The 23,398-nt window shown below is 37.7% G+C and overlaps 1 protein-coding gene across 5 annotated transcripts in view; it reads left to right on the forward strand.

Moving 5' to 3' along the window:
* Positions 1-23,398, forward strand: part of Mical (Molecule interacting with CasL) — a 288,154-nt gene that overhangs the window by 243,210 nt on the left and 21,546 nt on the right. For 4 of the 5 annotated variants that reach the window (XM_071589659.1, XM_071589663.1, XM_071589660.1 and 1 more), the window contains 10 exons: positions 903-1,071; positions 1,615-1,745; positions 3,204-3,461; positions 5,804-5,963; positions 7,282-7,592; positions 7,773-8,155; positions 9,255-9,604; positions 11,298-11,464; positions 17,282-21,721; positions 22,941-22,991. In XM_071589659.1, coding sequence (XP_071445760.1) covers positions 903-1,071; positions 1,615-1,745; positions 3,204-3,461; positions 5,804-5,963; positions 7,282-7,592; positions 7,773-8,155; positions 9,255-9,604; positions 11,298-11,464; positions 17,282-21,721; positions 22,941-22,991 — 6,420 coding nt within the window. The remainder of the gene's footprint in view (positions 1-902; positions 1,072-1,614; positions 1,746-3,203; positions 3,462-5,803; positions 5,964-7,281; positions 7,593-7,772; positions 8,156-9,254; positions 9,605-11,297; positions 11,465-17,281; positions 21,722-22,940; positions 22,992-23,398) is intronic. The other variant, XM_071589662.1, reaches the window with a different exon arrangement.

Here is a 23,398-nt window from a genome sequence, read left to right on the forward strand (position 1 = left end):
ACATTTTTAGTTCAATATTTGTAATGCCTCATTCAAAATTGTTCCGAACTAAACGGAATTGAATTGAGAAATTCTGTCTAACCCTAGTTTGGAAGGATTGTGATTCTACTGCATAACTGTTTTCATTTTGATTTCAGGATAGTCTATTTATGTGAGGTATAGTTAAAATAGAAATAACCAGTTTGCATGAATGTAGGTACATTTATTGCTTACCGTTTTGAATTGATTGACTTAATTCTGTTATTTAGATAGATTGTTGAATTAATTGACTCAGTTCTCCGCCATTGAGAGAGATGGAGTGTTCTGTGTCTTATGTCCTTTTGTTTTTAAAATCCTGTTGCTTGTTATACTTTATTCTGTGTTCTATCCAATGTTTTATGTCATTGTTGATTCCTCAGTCCATTTATAATATTTTAGTCAAATTTAACTTTCATTAATGATGTTGTTCTAGATTTGTAATTTAGACTTTATATTCACTATTATTAATTCTAAGTCTTGTTTAAGCAGCTAAGAAGTTGATTCGAAAAAGTAAAATATGATTTTCACACTGCCCTGAATGCTGCCCAAACAGTTTTTTTTGTGAATTTGAAGGTTTATTGTGAATTAATTTGATTAATTTTGCTTTCAATCCATTCATTTTCACATGTAAAATTTGATATGAATTCCAATGGAGAAATTCTGATGAATTATTAAACTTATTTCATCAAATATTTCCATTTTTCTTTTTCATTAATTTCTAAGTTGATTCTTTTTGGTTTTAAAGTTGAAAAGTTTCTCAAGTTAAATAATGCTTTAACTGCCAGGTTTTCAATCAGATCATTTGCCAAACTTCTTTTTTGTTTAGTGCCTATGTATTTGGATTCATCTCTTAATTATATTCTTTTCTTATCTTCTTGATTAAGGACCGAGAAGCACGAATCCAAGCAGAAATACGGAAGGGCAGGAATGGCAAGGGTGGTGGTGGTGGTGTGAGTGATGGTGATTTCAGTGGAAGAGTGAAGAATATTGAAGACAAGCTCAAGGGAAATGCTCCAGTAGAGAAGAGACCAAAGGACCTTCTTCGAGCAATAGGTGAATACATAATTGCATGCATAATTTTTAGAGGTTTAAACCATAAATAAAGGGAACATGCCACTCATCCATTATCACATTTATGACCTACACTAATTTATGGTTTGTTTTGTCAGGCAATTTTGAAATCTCTTGTTCTTTTTTCTTATCCTCCTGAGATCAAATCGTTAATTTCTGATACCCAATAGTTCCTGTGAATTTTTCCGTAGTCCGATGATTTTTTCTTACTTTTAATCATTTTGGGAAAAAATTTAAATTGTTGTTTAATATGAGAAAAACAAATTTGCACTTTTCCACAGCGTTGTGGAAAAATGCAAATTTGTCTTTCTCATATTGATGAAATTTTACAAAATATCGTCTGAATCTGTTGAATGTATTTTGTTGAATAATCAAACTTTTGTTGATGTTTGATTTAGTAATATACTTTGGCTCTTATCCTACAATTAATTCTAGTTCAGGGCATTTATTCTTTTACTTTTATTCAGTTTTATAATGTCATCTATTATTCTGTGAGCTAAGATAAAAGTTTCAATATGATTCCAGGCAAAATAGAGAAGAGTGATTGGAATGTCCGTGAGATTGAGAGGAAAATGGAGGAAAATAAGATGGGAAAAGGTCGGCATACCAAAGCTGAAAGGGTGCCCAAATGGAACCAGGAGAAATTCCAGGACAAGGTTTGTCACCAAAGAGAAGATGAATGCTATAATAACAGATTTTAGGCATTGAGTTTTGAGTGGTGTTTTTGAGTACTGTAGGTATGCAGGATGGTTCTGATTTTCCACGTTCTTCTGTTGTCTAAGTCCACTATTGTGATAGTGTATCCTGCAATGTGAACTAAATGTCATCCTAATAACAATGAACCAAGAAAGCAGAAGAATCCAGAAAAGGAGAATCTTCTTGCATCACAGCACCATGAAAGCCCTCAGCATATTAATGCTTTAAGTTTAAATCGGTGTAATGAAGCATAGTACAGATAACTTTTGATATGATTGATAACTTCTACCTGTAGAAGTTATCAATCATAGAATTGAAAGAAGATAACACCAATACCACTTAATTGCCAAGCTTTGTAGATCAGTATTGTTTTTGAAATTCAGCATTTTGATTGATATCATGACATTAAATCGTTGCACAAGCATCAGCATACAACTTAACTTAATCTCAAGTAGTATGACCATATGTATGAGTAAGAGTTAATGCCTTTATGAGCACATTTGATACTTTTTTCCTTTCAAAGGTTTGATTCAAAATTTGTTCTGTATCTTACATCTGAAAGTTGAACATTTTCTTTGTAGTAAATATGAGTTAAGTGTACCATATATAATTTTGCAAGCCTTGTATTTTGTACTCTGTAGTTTTTCATCTAGTTTTTTGGAGTATTTTGGGCTTTGGCATAGAAGCCAAAGTTTTTTTATTTTTTCAATGATTTATGAAGCCTTTTATTCCATCATACTATTTCTTTTTTTAGCCACACTAGATTTTATAAAATTTGTAGTGCACCATCACAATTTAATGATTTAACTAAACTTTTATAATAGGTACCAATAGTAAAATGTTTTTGCACTACCCGAGTTTCAATACTTGCATCATCATCAGGTGAAATAAATGAAATTCATGGCCTTGAACTTAATCTCATCCAAGAGTGTTTGTTTCCTGAGCATCCCCCTATGCTTTCAGCACTGGTGAAATAGATCCACCTTCCCGACCCTTTTATTCCATCATCCTGTTCTTTCACCTTTCTCTCCCTTGTTCACCGCTGCACCTTATTAAGTTCTATGTTAGGAAGTTGTTTTTCTGTTTTACTGAACCTGATGTTGATGTTTAAGCATTTAAAACCAGGTTGTGTGGAAATATTTTATCCATGGCACCTATTATAAAAGTTCATTTAAATCATTAAATACTTATTTTGTTGCATCCATAACTCCACTGCACCACATTGTCTACCAAACCGCATCCCATTGGTATGTGGTTGGGCCCTGAGTGTGACTCACACCTCACTGATTTTCCTGTCTTTCGCATCACTTCACATCTTTTCCTCTTCTCTTCTCATTTTTATTTTATAAAAGTATTTCTGTGAAAAATATTATAATTTAAAATTTAAAAAAATATTACTATTATTTCAATTTTTGCAGTTCATGGCCGTGGAGCGAAAACTCACTGGTAGGGCAGCAGAGCAGGCATCTCAGGATAAATACGCTGAGATTGACCGATCCCTAAAGCACTATGAACGGAAGATAAAGGAAGGTTTGGCCCTGGAGCCAACTGGACCTCGTGGTGCCAATAAGGTGTCTGCTATGGCTGAGCAGTTCTCAGCTAAACCAAGAGATGAATCAGATACCAAAGGAGAGGAGGGAGCTGGTGAACTTGGATCCGTGCCTCTCCAAAAATCTGTGAGTGTTTTATTGCATTGTATGCTAAAATCACAAATTTGTGGTTCAATGTGCCCTTGTATATAGAAGAACTGCATGATAACGAACTTAGGCCAACAATCAAATAAGGCATTGGGGGTGGACATCATTCCTGCACAAATACTAAAATGTTTATGAAAATGTGGGAAGTAGAGGCTATATGGACTAATTCGTAGCATCTATGAGAAAGCAATCTGGCTGAAAGACTGTGAGGTCAATGTTAGTTCTTATTCTGAAAAAGATAAAGGTCACATCATGTGAAGACTATGGGACAATAAGTTTCATTTCCCATGCAGATAAAGTTGTTCTCAGGGTCATCAACAAAAAGATAGAGAGTATGGCAAATGATTACTTGGGGGATGATCAGTTTGGGTTTGGGAAGGGAAGAGTGTTGCATGATGCCATTGCAGGAATTTTTAATCGAGAGGAATGTAGAATACAACCAGGAAGTATTTGCCGGTTTCATAGATTTTGAAATAGCGTTTGATAGAGTGAATTGGGAAAAACTAATGAGTATATTGCAGAAAATAGGAATAGATTGGAGGGACAGGAGGCTAATCCACTACCTTTGCATGTCTCAGACTGCTCAGGTGCGACTGGGGAACGGAGAGTCCAGATGGGCAGTGTTAGGAAGAGGTGTAATGCAGGGTTGTCTATTATCACCGGTGCTGTTCAACTTATATAGTATGTGGAGGGAATGATTAGAGAATCATGGCAAGAACTGGGGGTAGGAATGGAAGTCGGAGGGGAAATTCATGAAATTAGTTAGGCTTGCTGATGACCAAGCTTTGGTTTGTCAGTCAGCCAAGAGGTTGCAAGCATTGCTGAGTGAATTTGAAATTCAGTGCAATAGATATGGGATGAAAATCAATACAAATAAAACAAAGATTATGCGATTTTCCAGAAAGAGAAAGGTTAAGCTTAACATAAAAATCGGAGGGCAAATACTAGAGCAGGTTGAACAGTTTACGTATCTCAGAAGTGTTTGGACCCAAAATGGTCAAAGTAGTAGGGACCTAAGGAGAAGAATTGCACTAGGCATAGAGGCTTTCACAAGGAGGCTGGAGTTGATCACAGGGATGTTGGGTAAGGTTATAAAGAAAAGATTCGAAACAAATTTGATATAAAGGGTAGTTGTGTCAACTGGGAAAACGTGGAAACATGGTCCCTGAAGCAGGAGGATAGACAGAGATTGGAGGCTGTGAAACGTGGGTGTGAAGGAGGATAAAGAAGATGAAATGGACAGGAAGGAAAACAAATGAGAAATTGCTAGGTATGGTCGGCAAGGAAAGGGGATTGTTGGGAGAATTCTTAAGTAGGTAGGTAAATGGATGAAAGGCATATTGGTCGGCAGTGTGATGTTGAAGAGTGTAATAGAGGGGAGAATGTTAGGCAAACGAGGAAAGGGCAGGAATAAGATAGGGATTTTGGACAGGATGAAGGGAGGAAGGAAGGACAGAGATGAAGAGTGACTTGTTGTAGAGTAGGATGCTGGATTGTGTTTTGTTAGGAGAAACAACATATTTACTTGGTTGTTGTGTCCATCCAAAACCTACCTTAACCGGTAAATTACCTCAAAAATGCCCTTGTATAGGGTGGAATTGTAATGCTTTAGAGTATTAATCTGACTGATAGAGCTGACCAGAGCATACTGAATTCAAACTGAGTGATGGTCCTAGATACCCTTACTTAAACATCCACTGTGTAGTGTGTATCAGATATTTCTCAAGAACAACCAAGCTTCACTGAATAAAGCCCCCCTCCTCCCTCTCCACTCTAACGAATTTGACATCCTGAGGCACTTAGTACTGCATGGGGCTTACTCTGGCCTCTTATAATATTTTTTGTGTAGGTATTTTTTCGGGAAAAAAACAGACGTTCATTTAATAGCTAGTTTGATTCCCGGAATAATTTGTACCTTTGTTAACAAAACTATCTGATGTTCAAATTTTTTCCAGCTTATAGAAATTTAGTAGCATTCTGCATGATGGCATAATGCCAAAGAGCAAAATATTTATGGGAATATTTATAAATGGGTTTCTTATGCACAATGATGTGGGTTTTCTATCATTCATAAAAAATAAGAAATAGGTGAAATCATTATTAATAGAGTATGATTCCAAAATAAACTACTATAATTTCTCATTCAAAACTTATGCTATGCTGCATAATATTAAAAGTATGTAATCTAAAGCATGTCGTGCACCTTCATGTTTTCAATATGACACCTTAAGTGCTTTCTCTTGAACCTTCAAATATTTGATTGAATGTTGGTTTAATCAAGTTGGCTAGTGTTATGATCTTTGTTATTTACTTCCTTGCAGAATTCTCGTGGTGCTCTAGTGGTTGTTCCTCAGGTTGGTTCTGAGACATGTCACTTCTGTGGTAAACGAGTGTACCTGATGGAAAGGCTCAGTGCTGAGGGTTGCTTTTTCCATAGAGGGTGCTTCCGCTGTGAATACTGCTCCACTACGCTGCGATTAGGTATGACTCATTCCAATTCATATATAAGTGTGGAGACATTTATAGCATATGTTCCATCTGGGTATCAAATTTGGGTGATTTAAATGGTACTTGTGATTTGAAGTTCAATAACCAGAATGCGTGCTGATTTGCCGTGAGTGTTTTCCAGTTGTATATTTACTCCAAATGTAAGCTTGGGAGGTTCATCTGAAGTAGAAGTGTTACAAATTGAGTCAATAACAATGAATGGTAACATTGATAATAATGGTAAATTACAATGATGTGCATATTGTACAGGATTTGATTCAGAATGATTTATATTAGATGCAGAATTATTTTCCAGGACTTGAACGTTAACTTTTACTTTTGAGGAGCTAGTCCCAGGTTATGTCAACAATAAGTAAATATATGTACTTTGTGACCATAGTTACATTTGCAACTATGCATAAATGACATGTGAGTTTGAGGATTTTTGTGTCATGTTAGTCAGGGCTTTAGAGTTCTGTAATGTGGGTTTATCAAAAACCTACCCATGCCTGGTAGACTATTGCTAATAATTATAATAATGATATAACCAGAAGCACCCTATATAAGGTGCTTTTAATTCAGATATAATTAATGTATGAAGTAGCAGTTTGCAGTAAAGTAACAAGACTTTTTTAAATAATTAACCTTGTAACTCTTATTGCAGAATTGTGGTGCTTCGGCATATCCTACCAAGTAGAACTTTGGTCCCTAACAAGATTTTCTGAAAAACCGATTAGGCAACCCTTCATCTATGGCAAATGTATAAAGAGTTCCATTTTACCCTGCTATTTTCTCTCTCCTTCATCAACGTTTAAATAACAGTGAACTTTTAGTTGTCAGCATGGAAGTCAGGGGGGATTGGTATGGTGCCGTGGCTTATGTACTGTTTTCTTACTCAGATGGAGGGTTCGAATCCCAAATTTTTTTCAGTGGTATCCCGATCCCTACTTGAAGATGGTCACATTTATCTTCCCAGTATGTTATGAACTATTAAGGTGAAAGGTTGGTAAGTTTAAATGCCACACTCTGCTTACAAGTGTAGGATGGTTTCCTGCATGTATTTTTTGGAAAATGACTCACAAAAGTGTTTGATTGACTACCCTGAAGATAATTTGGCTAACATTTGAAGTGGAAATAAGGATGTATCCATGGACCTGTTTGCATCCAGAGCAACAATTTCAATGACCTAAAATTCTTGATGTGTTGCTCCCTGGGTCACTACAAAATTTATGATGCACGGTCATCAAATCCACCTTTCATATCCATGTTTGTGCAATTTTGCTATGTTAAAATGAATTTTTCTATATTTTAGGCAATTATGCTTTCGATCGTGATGGAAAGTATGGCAGCCACTTTTTCTGTGTGCAACACTTTGGGCTCCAGGGTCTCCTAAATGGTGCCGTGAGAATAGGCTCAAAGTCAGGGGGAAAGGGAGGTGCAGGGGGAGGGGGGACCAAAGAGAGGCACTCACGTAGTCGGAGATCTGGAAGAGAAGCAGCACATGAAGCCAAGGCAGATGAAGCCAAGGCCATGGAGGAGAAAGAAAATGCAATTCAGCTCACCACAACTCCCAAAGGGAAGTCTCCAGGCACTGGTACCTCAGGCCGCAAGTCTACAGGAGAGGTATATTCTACATTTGAAACTTTTACTTTCCTGTCTCACTGTTCAGATTAATAGCACTCTGGTGGATTTGCTCAATGAGGGCATATTTGCAGAATGCCGCATCATATGATTATGATTGTCTATTAGGAGTGTTCCTCAAGGCAATAAATGCATCTTCTGTTGTGTTTTCTCCTATATTAGGGTAAGAGAAGAAGCAAAGGCAGTGGCAGCAAATATGGAACTCCCAGGATACGACCACCCCCTGTGGTGGACCCAGTACCTTTCCTTACACCTCCCTACATTCCCGAAGAAGAAGTTGATCTGGCGGATAGGGGGACGACCCCAGAGCGGATTGAATTTGAAAACATCAGTATTCCTGTATCAACCCCTGATGCACGCCATTCAGGCCAAGGTGGGATGGAGGGAAGTGGTGAGTCAGCACGTGGGGAGGAAGGACCTTCGAAGAAGGTTTCCTCAGTCGAGGAGCTGCCCCAGATGGATGAAGAGGAGTGGATCAACAGAAACTTTGGTGCTTCAGCTGCTGAGGATGCCTCAGATGATGATGATGACTCATCAAGTTTCAGGTTGGTTTGGGGAAGGAAGAAGAAAAGCTTCTCTTGGTTACACTGAATTTGCAATTCACTATTATGAGTGTTAAGGTCTTTGCTATGCCAACAATTCTGGTGTGAAACCTGGCACTTTGTTTATTAATTACTTTAGAAAACATTTTGATTATGATGAGACATATTTCCCTCATATTTAAGAGTATCTTTCAAAAGCAGTTGCTGTATAAGTGTTGCAGTCACTTATGGTCAAAATATTGTGAAATTCTACAATCTTGAAATTTTACAATTACCAATTGAAATGAAATTTTTCATTTGGAATGCACCAATTTAAATTGGTTATTATTCATTGATCGTAAGAGAATATTCCTAGGAAAACCATCCCTTACCTTCAATATACTTCCCAAAGGTATGGTAAATTCATGCATGTGAAGTATAGAAACCTCCATATAAACAAAATGAGTGGATGTCTAATATCAGGTTATTTTATTTGAGGTATAGCTTGTTTAACTGCCTTTAAATGAAGTGATCCAATTCTTTTAAGGCCTTGTTTATTAATTGAAACTTCTATTTCTCACTTTCCATTTTGTTTTCTTTTTCAATTTTGCTCACTTTTTGCGTTTTCGTCTGCAAATCCGTATAATGCTAGTAATGATCCAGTCTTTAACTTCCTTATATTTACCTGTTCTCATAATTACTCTTAATTTTTCATGCAGTATCTCTATCCATATTCTCCATTGTGAATCCATTAAATTCAGGCACCCTTCCTCTTTCTGCGTTAATTATTCCTCATGGTACATTGATTGCCTCCACTTTTGCTTGCATTCTCCTCTTCCCATGTACTGTAAATGCGGCATTGAACAACCTCTGCTGTTAAAAAATGATGTTTAATACACCAAAACCAAGTAATAAAAAAATAAACTTGTACCTTCCTTGTTTTTTAAAATCTTAGAAAGTTGAGATAAATATTTATCTATAGTATTTGTAGGAAAAGAAAAGGTTTTATGAAGAAAAGGTTTCATAAAACTATGGCCCTTGTGCCCTTCATGCTAATTTTGTGGTAAACTTCCATGTGTGTGGTCTCATGAATCCTTAAGTCACATGTCTATGCTTTGTTCAGTAACGATGAAGCTGAGGGGAACGTGGTGGTGGGAGGCATAACAGACCTTGGAGAGGAGGCCATTGAGAGGAGGAGGCACTCTAAGAAAAGTGAGAAGGATAAGGACAATGATGAGGATGAAGTATTTGAGGAGGCCATGGAGGAACCCATGATGACCATTGAGCAGACTCGCCTCTTTGCGGAGAAGTGGAAGCGAAGGTACTCCAAGGATGTGGTCGAAGATGCAGGCAGTGGTGGTGATGCCACAACGGCCAGCAGAGAAGCTCAAAATGGAAAGGGTACTAAGGACGACGAGGAGGAGTCAAGTGATAGTTATGAATCTGGAGACTCCGATGACTATGAGGACGAAGGTGAGTTTTTAAATGGGTCAAAATTTGCTTCAACATTTCATCGTGCATTAAGCGTAAACCCTGGAGCTAAAGCATAACCAGTTTATAATTAAGGAGCCTTTGGTGGCTACACTGTCCATTTTGGCAGGGTCATAAGGGCCCTATAGTTCATAGAGACATTAAGGTTGCCTTGAATGTACGTGGGGATAATTTTGATTCCATTCCAAATACTACTAGTTTAAATATTAATGATTGGTTGTTGCTGTCACTATATTTGGAAAATTCTCTTCCTTAAGAAATATAACCATGGCATTTAACAACTTGATCTTAAAACAAATATAGATGACACAAAAATTTGAAATCCATTTTATGATTTCATCCCTGCCATTTTTTTGCTTGTTTTTGCTCATAATAATGTGGAGTAATTTGATTTGATAATGTAAATTGTAGGGTGAGGCAGGCCATTTGAGTATTAAGCATTAATAGTTTTCTCTAAGTGTGTATTCGAAATAATCTTGCAGAAATATCACGCCTTAAATACCCTCAAACATAACAAATAAAATATAGTTGGAAAACTTTGGCTTGCTATGAAATAAAAGAAAACTTATCTATCTAGTCATCCAAGGAATGCAGTTTTTTCCATTTATTGAAAATACTCATCAAATTTTTATTGATATTTGTTAATGCATATGATAATTTATGATTTTGTTCTGTCAATTGCATTAATCACTTTAACATATGAAGTAATAATATACCAAATTTATAAAAGTTTTTATTTTCAGTATCATTTTCATGGTGCACATGGTTTTTGAATAAAATATTTATTTTGCCATAGAGTTGCAGATAATGATTTGTTGAAACTCTTTGGATTAAAGTCCATGAAAATAATTTCAATGAAAAACCCTAAGCACAGCCTCTTATATGAAGCATGCATATTTAATATTCATTTTCTCCTTGGAGCAGGAAAAATATCTATAAAATGGAACTTTTAAAAATGACACAAAAGATTAATATATCATGTATTATTAAACAGTGAAAAGATTTAAATGAAATTTATGATGGGCTCTTTGGCTTTGAAAAAATCTTAAATGCAAATTGAAGAATTTCTTTATCCAATAATGTATATTTTTCATTTGAAGTGATAATTTAGCATTCAATGTTTATGCTAAAATTGTAGTTTCAACTAACAGCATTAAATTAGCTGGTAAGTACAAAATCAATTGGACTTGATTCATCTGTTTTGAAATGTTATTCTTCCTCAATAATAAATAACGATGGAAATAACATTGAATTGGTCTAAAAATCAATACTACACAAGCAGCTTTATCTCATTTCATGGTATTCATTCTGTTTGTAATCCTAAATTCTCGGCCAATAAATGCCGCATTTCAAAGTGTCTTACAATTTTGCCTTGAGTTTCGACATTAATACTCAATGAAAATCCTGGTATATATATTTTTTAAACGGTCAATCTTTAATATGTTACAGGTTTTTTGAGGTCAAACATGCTAAAATGATTATTTAAATCCACAATATTTGTGCTATAAAAATATTTTATTGCGCAATGTAAAAAATTTTGCTGAATCTCTGAATGTGTATGGATAATGTGATAATTATGAATGACTTGTTCATTTATGCCAGTATAAAAGAGATCAATGTTGTTTTACTCATCATGGTTCCTACATATTTTAATAAAAAATGTCTTGGTTGTCAGATGAGGATGAAGACAGCGAGACAGCTACGGAAGGAGATGAGGAAGAGGAAGGGGAGGAGGAAGCGAAGGCAAGGGAACTTCGAAAGCAGGAATTCCACCTCAAAGTCCCTCAGCGTCCCCCAAGAAGTGGTCATGGCAGTGGAGGAGATCAGGGATCTGATACGGAGGTGAATTTGAAAAACATTTGTCCATTAGACCCCCCAAATTGTGGTGACCCTACTGATGATAGTAGTATCAATGTAATGACAGCACAGGCTGATCCTTTAGGTGGTGCGAGTGAGGAGAATTATGACTCCAAGTCTGAAAACAAATTGTCATTTAGCAAGAAATGCCTCTCTGACAGTAAAAGTGATTTGGACAGCAAGTCCCGAAAGAGTGTTGCTATGTTAAAGAGTGAATTCCTTAATGCTCCAGCTCCCTTGCCATCTGGCAATCAGTTACCTGTAAGTGTACCTAATCAAAACAAGCTGGGCAGTCCTCAAAATGATGTCAGTCTAACTTTACCAAATGATAAATCTGGCTGTAATGCATCTCTGAGTGATAGGTCAGATCTCGGTCACCACAAGGGTGATGATAATCGTGAAATTACCTCTGACTGGAATTCTTTAAGTGTAGATTTAAATGGTAGAAATAGTGCGTCATCAAATGTAGATGATAGTGAGTTTGTCCTAGCACCAAATTTCAAAGAACTCGATGATCTTGTTCCTCTAACCGATGCAGATATAACTCAGCAGAACTTGGAAGGAAAGAGTGATGTTAATATAACAACAGTGTCTACTAATAATCACTCAGCCACTGATTTACCCAGTCTAGAAGAACTTGATGTGTTTACCCCTCAAAGCACTGCTGACTTGATAGTCCATAGCCAGGATACGGAAAGTGACGCTTATTTAAAATTAGATAAGGTTTCAATCTTGAGTGAACCACTAGTCAGTAATGACAAAAATACAAAACCTGGAAGCGAAAATATAAAAATTGTCTCCTCTCCTAAGGCAGAGGTATCAAGCTTAACTGAACCAAAAGTCAGTCTTAGAGACAAAAATTCAAAAACAGGAGCCTTAGATGCAAAATGTGACACTTCTAAGGTGGATGAGATTTCAAAGTTAGATGAAGTACCAGTCAAGATAAATAGGGCTAAGAAAACAAAATCTGGAAGCCAAGGTTTAAAAAGTGACTGTAATTATAAGGGGGAAATGCTTTCGGCTGCAAATGTATCAAGAGTCACTGATACAGCCAAGGATTCAAAATCAGGGAGCCAAGTTGCTGGAAGTGACACTCCTACGTCAGATGTGGTTTCAAATTTAATTACACCATCAGTCAGTGGTAGAGCAGAACATGAAAAATCAGGAATCCAAGGTGTAAAGAGTGACTCTACATCTGAGTTAGAGAAGGTTTCGACATCAAATGAACCGAAAGTAAGCTCTAGAGTCAAGAATGCAGAATTGGGAGGCCAGGATACCAAAAGTGATGCTTTGAAGTCAGATGTGGTTTTGATTTCAACTGAATCAGTAACCAGTAATAGAGGTAATTACATAAAACCTGGAAGCCAAAATGTAAACAGTAACTCGTCTTCTAAGATAGAGGAGGGTTCAACCTCAAATGAACCAACAGTCAGTGTTACGGCAAAGGATACAAAATATAACTCCTCAAAGTTGGATGTGGCTTCAAGATCAAGCGAGCCACAATACAGTGGGACTGGCAAGGATGCAAAATCTGAAGACAAAGAAAGAAAAAGTGAGCCATCTCCTAAAGTGGAAGAGGTTTCAAGCAAAAATGAAACACCAGCCAGTGATAGATCCAAGAGGCCTTTGATGAAAGAGAGGATGTATTCCCTGGATGAAACTTCAAAATATCCCAGTCTTCCAGAGAGAAGACTATCTGCTGTACAATTGCTTGAAAGACATCGGAAATCATCATTTGTTCCGACCACTACTAGAAGTGCCTATATGCCTATATCAACTCGAAGTTCTTATATTCCTACCTCCACCAGGAGTTCATATGTTCCCACAACCACCAGAAGTACATATATCCCTTCTACAACAACAACCCACTTAAGAAGTTCTTACATCCCAACGACTTCCTCAGCAAGAACCTCATCTCTTTCTTCAAGGATCAGTGGTATTTCTTCCTATCATCCTAAGAGTAGCAGCAGCAGCAGCAGTCATAAAGAAAGATGTACTATCTCATAATTTTATATATGCGCTGTTATTCTTGTTTGATTAATCAAATTTGTTTGCAGCTTAAATGTTAATCTCCCTTGGCTAAGCTAATGTGAGATTCCATCTTTTTCAATTCTACCAATTGTCATGTTTTTGTGCATCAAATATTGTAAAGATAAAATCTCACATAAAATTTGTGGAAGCCATGCACTTTTTTTTACACCCGAGTTGATAATTCAGCAAATTGAGGATAATTGATATTTTGCATTAGATATTTTTAATTTATTACGTACTTAATATATAATCTTATTGGTAATACATCCATGTTTTCACTGTGCTTTAAAGTTCAAAATAAATGGCTCATATTAATAATTAATTGGCCATGAAATGGCTACTTAAATGTTTCATGAAAAATTATTTATTCTTTTTCACCTTTTTAGCATCATATATGGTATTATTTGGGAGAGATTTTATCTCATTTGCAAATGTTTTCACTGGTATTTTTTGTGAATTTCCATAAAAGAAAGTGTAAATAGCTGTGAATATATCTTATGAAGAACGGCCTAATTTTTTGACATTGCTCTATTTATGAATTTCCAATATTTTATGAAGAACCTTAATTAAGTGGCTAATATTATTTTCAAACACTATTTAAGGTAAGACCTTACATGATCCTATGTGAAGGTACTGGCCAAATCTTAGTCATAACCAGCCCAATCTTTATGCCCCAATCACAGAAATGTCTCCGTTTTAGGCATAGATGAAATTAAGTTTATGAGAACTATGTGTTAATGTATTGAAAAATGTGAATAGTTTATTTTTATACCTTGGCAACAATTAAGCTCTGTTGCAGCAACCTCAGCAATTGTTCCAAAGGTTACGTGGCTGAAGTTAATGCGGCAGAAAGCATTTTTCATTATTATACATGTTTTTCTGATTTTGTGGCCACTCTTTTTTATCATCAATTCTGGCTTAGCATTAATTTTCTCATTTGGCTGTGGATAAATTTAAGCTTCATTTTTTTTACACATAATTTCATTAATTTAATTATCTACCTCTACATTTTACTCAATTTCACCTAAATCCTTGCATTCTATGAAGTAGTAACTGTCATCTGAGCTAGGAAAACCCTTGTAATCAGTGGATTTTGGAGTACTTAACAAAACTGCTCCTCACTACTGCTTTTGATTTTCTCTACATCTTCAGGAAAAATTATGTGTTTTATATTGCAAACAATTCCTAGTATTTGATAGTTATGTTGCAAACCAAGTAAAACAATTCATTGGTCAGGAACAGAAATATGCTGCCAGAGTGCCTTATTGAAGCTGTGCCATAAAATTAATCATTAGGTTTTTGTAATATCTACTTGCAATTTTCTTGTTAACATCAAGCTTTTCATGCTCAAAAGTGAATTATTTTGGCGATGAGGGCGTTGGGGAACGTAACTGTCAAGTTTCAGCCAAATCCATTACTCATTGACCTCTTTTTAGTGTCCCCTTGACTCATTGACTCTTTTTAGTGTCCCCTTTCCATTGAAAATTAAAATGCAAAGCTAATTTAATTTTAAAGTATTGCATTAGGGAGGAAATTATTGTTCTATCAATAGATGAGCATTTATTATTACGAAGCATCATCCTATGCCAAATTTTTTTACCCTAGAAAGTTTCATGGTTAATGTATTTTCTTGGAGTAATTAGGTAAACTATCAAGGAAATTCTTTGAGCTCATTTTCTTCATCTTGCAGTTCAATTCTCATTTATGCAAATTTCTCAGAACCTCTTGTTTATGCATAAGCCAAATGTGTGATATAAGAAAGAAGCAACCTTGAGTGTTTTAATGTTTTGCTAATTTTTTTGTGGAATTACAAGTATTTTCCAAAGTGATATGTAAATATTGCAAAATGCTAATTCATAACATCAACTTTGTTTTAAAGTAATTAATGCTTATCTAGAGGTGTCAGTACTTCTTGTTAGCTTTCTGGTGGCAATGGTTGCTCAGTTAATGATTTTCTGATAATGTGTGCAAGGGTTGCATTTTGTTTCCATTAAATGGGTAAGTTCAAGAGAGAAATCTGGAGAGTGAAGTTTAGAAGTTTTATCATCCAGATTGAAAAGACCAGATTTTTTAAGGTAAAAAAGTTTAATATTTTGTGTGAAATCACTTGTGTCAGTCACTTTTGCCATTTGTTACTAAATTAATAATCTGCATTGCCATTCACATATGAAATTTCTTATTTTAACATGATTTTATGTGCCTTCATTCTCCTTATGTTTTTCATCCTATCAAAAAGAGTCATGTGCAAATTTTTCTCTGTGTAACAGCAAAATTGCTTCATACTACACCACCAGCTAACATGAAGTAAATGGCTGTTGTCTTTTTGTGAACAAAATGGTTTCAGTATAAATATGTAAAAGTAGGCTTTTAGTTGTAGCAATGAAGTTGTGAATTTAATGTAATTTCCAAGGAATATCTTTGAAGTTTGTATTTGACTAATTTTTATGTGGTTGATGGTAGACAGATAGTATTTTCTATTTCATGATTACCCACAGTACCAATTTTTTTCAGATTGTTATAAATGTTGCTTTCTAATGCATGTAACTTGTTTTTTTTCTCTGAGGTGATCATGCAAATGAATGTTCATGATCCCACTGCATGTGCTGGGTTTTAGAATGGTTCATCACATATCAGTGAGCATTTCACATATTTGTTTGCAATTTTATGGCACAATGTTATTGGTAATGCTTGGATTTTATGGTAATACTTGAGTAAACCTGAGAAAGCAATGTGGAAGAGTCAATTGAAATGCTGAATTAGGGTGGCCACTTGACCATAAAACAATGAAAACCTAAATGTCATCATGTGTATTGAAAATCATGAAAAATGTTGTGAATTGGCCATGAATATCATTTTCTAACTATGAACTGAAGCTTATCAGTTTCCTTCAAGTAATTGTTTAATTTTTACAAGAGACAAAATCATTTGGTGTCGTGAAAAATTTGCAAGGGTCATTGTAATACTTCAATTAGTTCATTTGCTTTAATTTTCTCAATGAGTTTTCTTATGCTTTTCCTCTCATCCCAAAACCCTCCCACACCAGTGCTATTATGACATGGTTAAATGCATCCCAAGTGTAACAAGCAGTTTTCATTCATATAAAATCCTATCACTTGCACTTGAGCTGTGACCATCTACCTTGTTCTCTAGTCATACATCATCATAGAGGAACTTTGTCAAGGGCTTATGTTTTATTTGCAATGAAGAAATATACCTCTTTATTAAATTAGAAGTTTAAATTATAAATTATTGTTATAATACTGGTGATTGACCAGCTGCGAAGTTCTTAAAAATGAGTTCCTCCAACATTGAAATTAAATTACAAATGAATCCAAGGATCCATTAATTCGAATTCAGTGATCAAGTGGCCATCCTGTCCATCAATTTTTATGGAAAACTTTTAAGCCCCTCAAGGCCCAGCAGGCTTCTCATGTAGTGGATTTTTTTCTGATAACCCTGTCATTGCTGCAATTTGGGATTATTCATTTTAACATAATCTGGTCAGTTGTAAACAGGGGGAATAGTTCATTGTGCCTTTTTAAACTCCTGCATTACAGTGGAGGCAGAAGGTGATAATATTTTTGTGGAATGATGAGCTTTTAAAGAAACTTGGAAGAATTCAAACAAAACAACCCCCTGAATTTGGGTGGCCTTAAAAGTGAACAGCTTCCTCAGTGCTGTAGTGTACATATATTTCTCTACAATGAATGCCAAAATGATAATTATCAATGAATTTTGTTAATCTTTTGCATTTTTTTTTAATGTCTGCAGGTTAATTCAGAAGATTACTCAACGACAGACTCAGAATCAGATGACGACGACGATGATGATGAAGAGGAGGAGGAAAACTCTGCGACAGAGATTTCTACAGATTCAGAGTTTGATGATGACCGTAACAGGGTGAATGCTCTTGAGATTCCAGCCATCATGATTAATGAAAGCCTTTTTTGTGGGGCGGTGAATGGTGACGTGCGACTTGATGGCTTGGACTCCAACAAAACGAAGGAAGTGTCCCCGGGACTGCAGCCACATCCAAGGCCTTCACCCCGCTTGATTCCCCTCAGCCGCACCCATTCAACTGAGGGGATTGCCTCCAAAGTCTCCCTGGAGCTGAAGAAGCGTTACCTCCTTGGTGGCACCACTGGCCCCTCTCAGCCAACTGTCTCAAACACAGTCCGACGGTCAGTCCTTGGAACTCCAGCTGTACCGCCTGCCCCTGCTCTAGATTCCAAGCTACGCTGCCTTGCTGATGCCATCTCAGAGCACCAGAAGCTTCTGAACCCTGCTCCTGAGCCATCAGCAGCTATGCAGACGTTTCTGCAAAAGTCCAGCTCAACATCAGATGCCCAGCAGCAGCATCTTGTTCATGCGACCCCGCTGACTCTACAGAAGGATATAGACAGCATTCGAAAGAGGTTTCTTTCTGATTATGCCGCAAAGACACCAGCCTTAAGTTCCTTGAGCCCCAGGAAAAATGAAACCAAAGAGATGGCAGTAGGGAAAGAAGGTGGTGTTGAGCGTAAAACTTCCTTGGTTCTCACTCCTCGAAAACCAGAAGATATTGTTATAGTAAGTAAAAGTGAAGTGAATGCTTCTTCTCCCAATGGGAAGCTTGTCAATGGGTTGTGTAACAAAGGGGCTCATGACTTCCCACGGCACCCTACATTGATGGGCAATAATGAGGTTGTTAAACCTGCAGAAGCAGTCACTGGTGATACCATCAATGAAAAACCAATGCCTCCTAAAATAGTGGGCGAAATCGAGAAGCAGGACCTAAATTCTATACTGTTACCTGAGAGTGATGTTAGGGAAAAGGCAGAGGAAGAAAAAGTCACGGAAAAGTCCCTTGAATCAAAGCAAATTGCAGACAATCCAAGTGTTAGTGCCTCTAATGATGTTATTCTAAAGCCGGTTGAAGTGAAGAAGGTAATCATAGAAACTGTAGAAAATGAAGAAGAGCAAGTGGATAGCCAAGGTGAGTGGGTTGACTGGAGGCCAAGGAGTCCTGCTCATGAAACATCAATTGAAGTCCCAAAAGTGAATTGGAACAAGGTTCATGCGCGAGACTCTTGTGAAGATGATGATGACGATGAGGAAGATGAAGAAGACAGCTCATCTGAAGATAGTTTGCAAGATGATTATTATGATGAAAAAGACATTGATGAAGCTGAGGAGGTAGTGGAGAAAGTTTTTCCGGTTCCCCCAGTGGTGGTTGTTGAAGAGACTCCTGCAGATGAAGTTGAAGCAGTAGAACTGGTAATAATGCCGGAAGTGGTAAAGGTTGAAGGAGGTGTTTCTGTTAAGTTGCCATTTGAAAATGGCAAAGACTCTGTAAATAATTCTCAGGTTTTGGATGAAAGCCAAAAGGAGAAGATGGAGGAACCAAAGGAAATTTCTAACGTTGAAAAAGATGTGATAATAGTATTTTCCAATGGTACCGAACAGGCCAATAAGAAAGACGCTGAATTAGAAGTAAACAATAGACAACATTTAGGAAGTGTTAAATCTCAGGAGGAAATCTGTGGTGATTCAGTGAAAAATGTGAATGAGGAGAAAGAAAGTGGTAAGCCAGAATCAAAGAGAGATTTTGGGCTTTTGCCATTGAAAAAGCTAGAAGATCTCTCTATGGTGGTTGAGGATGAGGAGGTGCCAACTCCAACGGAAACAGAGGAGTTGTCCTCAGACTGGGCTCGTGATACAGATGCTGCAAATAGTGTTGGAGAGGATCTTGATTTGGAGCTGTGTGTGAATCCAATTTACATTAATACATGCGATCGAAGAAAGAGGGAGAAGGTGCGAGGGAAACGAGGGGGAAGGATACACAAGAAAAACATTGAAAATGTACATTGGATGCCTTCAACAGGGGCAAAGAAGGCTGTGCTGGAAGATGACTTTACAAAGGAGCCTTCAACATCAGCTCCACCACCTTTACCATCTGCCCCTCCTCCATCCCTTCCCCACATTACTGCATCTTCTTACTGCCCAGAAGATATTGAGTTCATGGATGTGGGTACAGAGGGCAGCAGCCCTGACGATGAGCGAGAGGAGTGTCAGAAGAGGCGGCGTCGGAGAAAGGGATACACTCAGCTGATGGAAGGCAACACTGCAGCTCCTGAGGTGGAAGATGATGGTGAGGTCACTCCTGTTGCAGAGGATGAGGATGAAGAAGAGGACAGCAGTAGTGACACTGTGAGTGGAGTGAGGAGGAGCAGAACTGTTGAGGCTGTGAACTGCATTGCAGTTGGTTTGGCTGAAGAGGAAGAGGATGGCTTTAGTCCAGCCCAGGATGACACCACAACTCCGAGTGATGCTGTGACCACGGTTATAGAGAGTCAGCCTTCCCTCTTGGCCGATGGTGAGGAAGCGGAAGAGAACGATCATCTTGGAGGTCTCACACAGTTGAGACCGGCAAGGGATGAGGAACAGGATGCTGAGTATCAGGGCCATGTCAGGCGCCTCAAAGGTCGGGTGTCCCCTTTCAGCAATGCACGTGACTCAATAGATATTCGAAAATCTCGCAAGCAGCAGAAGAGCAGCAGGATGGAGAGTGGAAGGTTGGAGGCTACTTTTTCAGATCCTGACAAAGAAGATCAGAAAGTTTTAGTGCCTAAGGAGTCTTCACCTGAAAGTCCTTCAGAGAAGAATGTGCTTTGTGAGGAAAAGGCACCCCATGATGTTTCTTTGCCTGAGACCCCTTCTTCTGTGGCAGTCTCTCTTCAGTCTTCTCCTTCCAAAAGTAAGCTTGTGGAAAGTGTTGAAAGCTCATTCCTCTTGCCAAACACAAATACAACTCCATCTCCTCCAAAATCTGTCTCTCCTGAAGTAAAGCCCATACCTGTGTGCAATCCTACGATCATTCGGCCCTTTGTCAATTCTCCATCCACCTCAAGAAAACTTGAGGAACTCTCACGTGAGCGCAGTAAGCAGAAGGATCTCATTAGGGAAATGGTCATTTCTCGCTTGGGAAGCAGCGAGGGTGGCTGCCGTAGGAGTTCCAGCAGTGTTAGTGGGGACAGACGTCGGGGAAGAAGTCCTCGTGCTAGTTCCTCAAGCGTGGGAGGTTCTGATCTCCCCGCTTCCCCTCCTCTCAACACCTCGAGTGCGGAGGAGTCCACCCCTGGACTTGCTTCCCCAGGGACATCATCAACGCCACTTAAAGCCCACAGCCCTGAGAAGTCAAAGGTCAGAAACATTTCCAGTGTCACCCCGACGCGTTCCCTCTCAATGAACCCTCAGGTCCCTCCCCCATGCATCTCAAATCTGAGGGCCAGGACCACCCAGAGACGTCACAGCCTGCACTCGGAGGAACCACTTTCTACAGAAGCGGAGATCAGCTTGGACGAAGTGTTTAGTACCCCATTGGAAATGACTAGCACCCCAGTTGGTCAGGGTGCAGTGGGACGGGTTCGCCCACTCTCAGTCCATTCTCCTACTTCTCGCACCCTTTCGTCCTCCACCATGGGTCTGGGTGGTGGAATCCTTCCCGATACTCCGCTTACCAACCCAGATGCCTTCTCTATGCCAGACATTCGAAGAGCCCTCTTCAAGACTCCTGTAGGACCTTCCAGAGGGGCCAAGGAGGGCATACCTGGCATTCCTGTCCGACCCGTTAGGCGGAAGGAAACTCCAAATACAGAAAAGTCTCCATCGGACGATACGGACAATAAGGACATGAAAACCTTTGATGAGATTAGGCCACAATTAATAAATACGGGTGAATCAAAAGGGGCAAGGTCAAAATCGGAAAGTTTAGTCGAAGAGCGAGGCATTGATGTAGTGCTGCATAGTCTAGGCAGGGAGGTGGTTGATGTCATCCCAAAAGCCCATTCAGTGTCCCCACCTATGTCCCCCACGAGGCAAGAGGGAATGGTCGAGTCTCCAAAGCTGGAGGTGGACGTGAAAGAAGGGGAGAAGGTTGCCTTGAGGAAGGATGGGAAGAAAGGTAGCAAGGACAGGGAGAGAAGGAAGAGTATTATACAGGCTGTCTCTGACTTCTTTGGGGGCAAAAAGGGATCGGGGTCATCCGCTTCCACAACGGCATCTTCCTCCACGCCATCCTCCCCTCCACCAGCTGCCCTTCTCACCTCACCCTCTCCAACTTCTTCCGTGGCCAGCCCCACACATTCAGTGGGAAAGGAAAGTAAGGAGAAGGTGGGGAGTGACAAATTCCCACGTTTTCCACGCTTGCATCCTCGCTCCAAGGGCTATAAGGTGGGTATTCCCGCTTTTTGATTCCCTTGTCAATGTGCTATGCACTTTGTATGTGGCCAAATGGATTGTTGTGTTTTATTAAATGTTGCTCTCCCAGTCTATGGCAGTTATGTATTACTTAAGCATTGAAAATGATGTTGGTATTGCAATGCAATCACACTTCTCACTTGTTTTCATTGCTTTCAGAGTATTTTTTATTGAAGGAAATTTACCAATGAACAGTATTGCTCCCACCAAGCTGGAAATATAGGGTTTTGGTGAGGAAAACTAGTAATTTGACCACTGTACTATTCTGATTTTATCCAGTTCCTTCTTTTGAAGAGAGGATAGCTCTGGTGCAACTAACTCATTTTTGTACTATTTGATTAATTTCAGCCTCCTAACCAATTGATTGATAGAAAAGGTTAGGTACGAGTTTTTGAAGTTCTACAAAATAATAGATTTTCATTTCGCAATTTTTTTAGGTTTCATATATTTGTGCATACATGGCAGTTAAAAGTGATGTAGATTGGAAGTAAGAAGAAATATCAGAGGCAAAATGTCCATAGATACATAATTATTTTTAGATATTTTCTGGGTGTGGTGGTTGTCTTCAATAGAGGTTATGTAGAGTTATATGAAATTGAATCTTTCTGAGACCCTATCTAACCTCTTGTTCATGGAGTAGCCTACAAAGGAAAATGGTTGAGAGGGGTCGCATGTTAATTTTACTTTGCTAAAATTGTCTAATATACAGACAATAAATGTATAATATTTTTTATTCTTATTTTTAATGATACTTATCTTATAGAGCAGAGAGATCTTCATTAAATAATCTCATAACTCATGCAAAGAAATATGTTCACTGTAAATATTTTGTCATAATATTAATCCATTCCTATTGGTATGAAAAATAATAGCTATTAACATGAATTGATCAATAGCTAAAAAATGATGCCAGTCAATGTCTCCATTTATTTAATAAGAATTTCCAACTGTGTTTTACTTGGTCTATTGAAACCAATATTGAACCAACAGTTTATTCTCTTGTGTATTTTAAATAGACATCTATATTTTAGTTCTGGTTGAACATGGAATTCAATATTTATCTAAAAACTTTTAACCATTATTACTTTAAAAGTTCACTAAGATAATTTTATCTATCATAATCATATTCCTCAAAGTCATTTGGGCCAGTTAGCTTGTTGCTGAATTCCGTTGCCAAAATTTTTTATTGCAGTTGGGTAAATCCTCCAGCTCAGAGTTCGAGTCTGACAGTGACGGTTATGATGTAAGCAAGTGCTCCTTTATTTTTTTTTAAACTTCTGAACCCTAATTGATGTTACCAAGTTTTCCCTCGTGATTGTTTTTGCATTTTTGGAACTAATTTAATCCTTAGGCTCTTTGGTTCTCCTTCTGTTGCATCATTTTGTAGCATTTTCACCTCTTGCAAGCTGTACTTTAAAAATAGTTAATACATTTCTTTTGCATTGACTTTCTTAGCTCAATTAAAATTTCCTTTTTAATAGATTGTTTGTATAATTATGTGTTGGGTAAGTTTAATTTTGATTAACTCTTAAATAGTGGTAGAAATTAGAAAAGCAGAGATTTAAATAACCATATATATTTTTAAGAAAGCAAATATAATTTTAAAAATGTATTTGTGGCTTTAATTCTCATTATATAGTAAAATATATC

The sequence above is a fragment of the Hetaerina americana genome, unplaced genomic scaffold (genome assembly GCF_022747635.1).
Source record: "Hetaerina americana unplaced genomic scaffold, ioHetAmer1.1.p SCAF_4, whole genome shotgun sequence".
Lineage (NCBI taxonomy): Eukaryota > Metazoa > Arthropoda > Insecta > Odonata > Calopterygidae > Hetaerina > Hetaerina americana.